General features: G+C 37.0%; 1 protein-coding gene across 2 annotated transcripts in view; it reads left to right on the forward strand.

Annotated features, from left to right (window-relative positions):
* LOC107091447 (discoidin, CUB and LCCL domain-containing protein 2-like) overlaps positions 1–5,929 on the forward strand; it is a 25,876-nt gene that overhangs the window by 2,194 nt on the left and 17,753 nt on the right. For both annotated transcript variants that reach the window (XM_015385377.1, XM_015385376.1), the window contains exons 2-3: positions 2,556–2,780; positions 4,643–4,780. In XM_015385377.1, the coding sequence (XP_015240863.1) occupies positions 2,556–2,780; positions 4,643–4,780 (363 nt within the window). The remainder of the gene's footprint in view (positions 1–2,555; positions 2,781–4,642; positions 4,781–5,929) is intronic.

The raw sequence follows: 5,929 nt of genomic DNA on the forward strand, positions 1-5,929 counted from the left end.
ATTGTGCAACACGTTTTGTTTATGCTAACAGCAACATGACCAACATGTCATGCTAACCCCAAAATCCCTCATATTCCATCAGCGCTCCGCTCCGCTGCGCTAAGCCTACAGCCTCCGCTGTGACTCCCGTCCGCTCCCCTCTGAGTTCCTTGCAGATGGTAGAGGGCATGCGCGAGATGATTAAATTCAAAGCAGCAAAACATGCGGAAGTTATCCATGGTTTCCGCGAATCATTAAAAATAATTACAGTTCATTAATTATTTTGGATTTTTTCATTAATTTCATAAAAAAAAAATTTAATTCATTTTTATAATTTTTTCTTATTTTTTTTATTTTTCGGTGTAACAATAAACATATACCGAACCGTGACCACGAAACCGTGAACCGAACCGAACCGTGGATTTTGTGAACTGTTTGTGAACCCCTAAAATATACGTATATATATATATATATATATATATATATATATATAGTAGAGCAGTAGAGCTTTGTTCAAAGTGTATTTTACAGATTAAAAAATGAATTTACTCGCTGAGTGGAACATGGAGAATGTGTGATCTCTACTACGAGCCACCTAAAGAGTTCAGGAAGTTTCCTATGTGCCGAAACATGTATCTGTTCCCTTGTTTTGTCTTAAAGCAAGGTCAGGATTTGTGAGCTTGTGCAAGTTTTAAATTCCCAGATGACTTGGACTGTTTTGAACTTATTTAGGCAGCTAGCTGATGCTGTTAAGGTGTAAATAGACATGCAAAAGTGTTTTCATATTTAGAGGAGGAGGCAATAAACCCAAGACATGTTTGCTGGATTATTCAGTCTGTCTTTCAGACTCAAAGGAAAAACTAAGGTTTCAGGATTCCTCCAGGAAGCATCAGAGTAGATTAATCTGCTCTGTGAGCACTGGTGCGTTACATTCATGGACTGAACCTATACAGTGCTTTTCTAGTTCAACGGACCTTTCAAGAGGCTTTTACCCTGGACTCAGTCTCCCAGGTGCACCAACACACACACACTTTCATATGCTGTTAAGTGCCCGTGTCATGAGGAAGAGGCTGGAATCAGTCCCACAACTTTCCGCAGGTGTCTGATTGCTAAATCTATATATTTTTTTCTCAGTTTGTCTCTTATGAAGCACAAACTTCAATTACAGAACTCCCAATTATCTTTGTCCAGCTCTCCTGATGCAATTAAAGTCATTAAATTATTGAGATTAGGATCAGAGGAGATGTCACACTTTGTGTAGGAGAGTAATGTGTATAAAATGGTGGTTTTATTGAAGGTTATTAAAAAAAGTATAAAAATTCCTATATTCTGGTCCACATAGGCCTCATAATTAATGGAGGCTCTTTTCTGTATTGCTTGTCGCTGCTTGGTTATGTTGTTTTGACTAAACAGTCCATAGTTTCTGATCATCTGATCAAATCATAATTGTTTTTTTTTTACCAAACTATTTCTCAGGACGAGTCGAGATTTAAATATCTGTTGCAGGTTGTAAACGATTCAAAAATATTTTTGCTTGTTGTAAATGTTGATGGGTGAGGAAGTTGCTTGGCCATTGCATTCAGTTTAGATGTTTATCATTGTACCAGATGGGGCTGGTTGATCTGTCTCATAATCTGAACTTCTGCATGCTGATTTCTTGTTTTGTCTAAGAAGCAATGTCATTAATTGCAAGTTAACAATTTTAAGATTTCAGCTAATTGTGAGACTGTAGAGGCAGTGAATAAATATTAAGGATTCTCAAAGGTATTTAGGATTCAAAAGGCCACAGAGCCTAACCTCATTGGAAAGTTTCCTAAGATAAATCAGCTGAAGAGGAAATTTGGAAGACGAGACAAGATTTGGGAGTAGAAGGTATTACTGCCCGTTTTCCTAATAAGAAGGAGAGGCGTAAGGTTTCATGGCATCTCGCATGTGAGTAGATTTAGCTAATTTGAAAACATTGCTTTTCCTTTTTCTACTGTAGTATACAAACGCTGCAGTTGCTTCTGGATGAAGCAGCAGGATATAAAAGAAGATCCTGTAGGAAAATAAGTAATTTAAACATTTAAAACTGGTAAATATTTTATTACTTCCAATGGCTATACTGTTATACTGAGGTTTCAGTTAACTATTTTATTATAATTGCAGGAAAAACATTTTTCATCATCATGTTGCTCTTGGATTGTTCTTTTTTTTTCTTGCTGTTTTAAACAATCTAAGTGGTTTATAAAAGAAAAAGGAAAAACTTAAACCCAGTCCACTTTAGTTCAGAGCTGGTACTTCCTGCAGAAAGTCATTTTGGTCTAGATTTTTTAAAAGATCAGCTCCTATGCAACACTCTACAATATCCAAAAAAGTAAAAAAAAAACAATCCACTGGACTCTGTGTCCAAGTTTGAAGACATTTAGATTTCCCATTCAGCTTCCCCAAGCTTTTTCAATTAATGCAAATTAATTAAGTAATTGTACAACCAATCTACAACAGGAGAACATTCTCAGACTGCAGATCAGCTGTATTGTTTGGTTATTTTTCTGTGTTGGACATATTAAAACCTGTGTGTTCATGTCGCCCTGCAGGAGATGGCTGTGGCCCCAGTGTGCTCGGCCCCAGCAGCGGCACTCTGTCCTCTCTGGGATATCCGAGGACATATCCCAACAACACCGTGTGTGAGTGGGAGATCACTGTGCCGCGTGGAAAGAGGATCCACTTTCGCTTTGCGGTGCTCGACATACAGGACAGCGACTGCCAGGTCAACTATCTCCGCCTCTACAACGGCATCGGACAGGAACGGCGAGAGATCGGTAAGGAATTAACTGGTTTCTGAAACATCTGGTCATTAAGTTTTAATGGTTCAGTGTGGCTTTTTTGAAGGACAATGAGACGCCATCTAAGTTTGTTGTTTACTGTTACTCTGTGTCGATCCAATAACTTCACTGCAAAAACTGATCTAAAAACAAGTAGAAATTTATCAAAATATGTGTATTTATATATATATTTATATCAAGTATATTTAATATGATCAAGTAAATAAGATTATCTGCAAATAAAGTTTGTATTTTGCCTTTAAAATATGATAATTAAATATACTTGAAATGAGATAATAGAGTTGTTGTTTTTTTCTACTATTTTAAACATAATCTTCATTGGAAAGTTTTCTGTTAAGGTTAATGGGAAATATACACTTATTTAAAAACAAATTTTAACAATGAAATAACCATGCAAACACAGAAAATGATTCACCCCACAATCCCAACATTTTCTAGCCTTGGTTTATAAAAATGTGGCTTTTACTTTTTCTTTCTGTGTTTTCGCATTCCATCTCGCATATTCAGTATTTTGGTCCCAACTAGAGCTAAAGCTCTTCCAGCCTTGCTCACCCAGTGACTGATCCTCCCATTATCTCTGACCAGCTTCCCCCTCCCTGCTATAGTATCACCTTAGCATGATGCTGCTCCCTCCTTGCCTCATTGTTCTGCCACAGCTATAGCAGTGACACATTTGAAGCAAATAAAGGTTTTGCTTAAAACTCCGGTCACTTGGATTCTCTGCAAATTATTGTTGCAGACGACTTAATAATGTTACATAATGGATCATCTTGAGCAATGTAGTCCCAAATTGGCTTTGAGGTTTACTTTCTATCAAAAGGCTTTAAGAAATGACGTTCTTCTGGGTTAATCCTTTTAAGATGTGAGCAAAGTTACATAGAAAAAATGCTGATTGACCAGAAAATCAGGACTCAGGTCAGATAAAGTAACTTCTCATTTTGTTACAATACAGTGTTTACTCCTCTCATACCAGGAGAATAAACAGCTCATACTGCGTGGTGGGAATGTGATCATACCAGATTGTTTTTCAAACTCAGGCTTTAGTCGCCTTTTAGTCAGTTCCTCTAAAGAATAAGCTGAACTGGGAGACTTATAAAGTGCTACTCTTGCCTTCTGTCTGTTTGAACCACATGTTGCTTTTGATTTTATCTGCGCTTGGTCTGGAGTTAAACTTTGGTTCAAATTAGATTTTCTTTTTTTGGACCCAAAATCGGATTTGGTTTGTTCTGGCCTTAAAAGGGTAAATCAAAATGACTTGTTCCGTTTACTCTTATTAAAGTGACACAGTTAAAACTAAATTATTCAGCTAATTGATGAGCTAACATCAGCTTGTGTTTCATTTGTTGTTCTGTGCAGTAAACACTGTAAAACATCTATTGACTGTTTTTGGATGTTTATTAACACACTGTTTATTTACCGTATGACCAAAGAAGTAACATTTATTAAACTGTGATTTAAAAATATCAGTTTCTTACAGTTTACCAACAGTTGGATTATTGGTGGCTTCCTTCTATTTTGAATAAAACAATTAACTTTGTTCGATACATTTTGAGTATTAGCTTTAGTGTTGCTTTCATCAAGGTTATACTTTAAAAAGCTTTTTTCACTTTTAGAAAGCCACTAACCTTAATGAGAACTTGTGTCATCGTGATTGGTTCTTGTAGCTGACCAATCAGAATTGAGTTGATCCTGATTGGTCAGTGCTTTAACTTTATTTAAAACTTCTTCCACAATTTCACCAAATGCAATAGGATAAATCTGTTGTTTAGACCCTGAAAGAGTTTAAATACTAGTATTAAATTACTAATCTGTGTTTTTGTTTGTTTGTTGTGTTCCAGTAAAATACTGCGGTTTAGATCAGAAGGTTGATGAGCTGATAGAGTCCTCGGGTAACCAGGTAACGGTCCAGTTCATGAGTGGGACGCACCGTACTGGCCGTGGATTCTACCTGTCCTACTCCACCACTGAGCACCCAGGTATGCAGGCTGTTTGCTTACTTTTATATATTATATTTTCAGTATTTGGCCAAAAAAAAGATAAGAGGTAAAATCTGAAAGTTGCAAAATGGTTGCACACAATATGCACAAGTGACATCCGTGCGAAGCAGGAGGAAACTGGGAGGCCATGTTTTTGTCACCACAGAGAAAATGTTCCGTATGTTGATCTGGTTGATGATGTTCAGCTTGTTTAGAATAGATATTCATTAAAATGAATGAAAATAAACCCTTTAGAGGGTTTAATTATTATGAGAAAATAGGATCCCGGGTAAAAATAGGTTATGGATTAGTATCGATCTAGTTAAAATTACAGACGGTGAAAAAGTCTAGGGCTGGTTCTGATCTGTTACTGCAGCTCCATTCATTTCAGTTGATACCTGAGCACTGAGGCTGGCTCCACTTGTCATGTTTCCCTGCAGGGAAGAGCTGCTCGGCCTGGTAGTTGGTCACAGCTGTTTTCTTTCTGTACCCCAGCTTTATTTTCTTATGACTGTTAAGCTTTTGTATTGTCCTGAAAACCCCCTCCCCCAACTTTCCAACATATTGGTTTGTCTTAAAGCTGGCAGCTTGTTGCTGTTTCCTTCTCTCTGTTTATCATTTGATCTTTACCTTCAGATGTACAGTTGAAGCCAGATGTTTTCATACTCTGTATAAAAAGACTCATTACCTTTCTTTCGTCACCAATTGCCAAATGCCAAAGTGATGTCTTCATGGGCACAAGTATTTGGTAGATAGTTTTTCTGAACTTTGTTTGTTCTTGATTTACTCGAACGCATCTTTTCATCTCTCCTACAAACTGTATATGGGACTGAGACCAGGGCTTTGTGATGCCCACTGCAAATACTAACTGTATTGTTCTTAAGCCACATTTTTATAATTTGGTGAGACGGTCCATGTTTCTGCTCTTTAACTTTCTAGCTGATGGCTTGAGATACTGCTTAAAAGTTTTCATGTGATGATGTCTAAATTTGTGAAGGTCATTAGTAGGGGTGTAAATCACATCCATCATGTCGATTCGATTCAGTATCGATTTCCTGACCCAACGATTCGATTATTTTCGATACTCAAGAATACACCACGATTCGATTAATCGGTAAAAAAATTTTTTTACCGATTAATCGAATCGTG

This window comes from Cyprinodon variegatus, unplaced genomic scaffold, assembly GCF_000732505.1.
Source record: "Cyprinodon variegatus isolate N-32 unplaced genomic scaffold, C_variegatus-1.0 Scaffold337, whole genome shotgun sequence".
Taxonomy (NCBI): domain Eukaryota; kingdom Metazoa; phylum Chordata; class Actinopteri; order Cyprinodontiformes; family Cyprinodontidae; genus Cyprinodon; species Cyprinodon variegatus.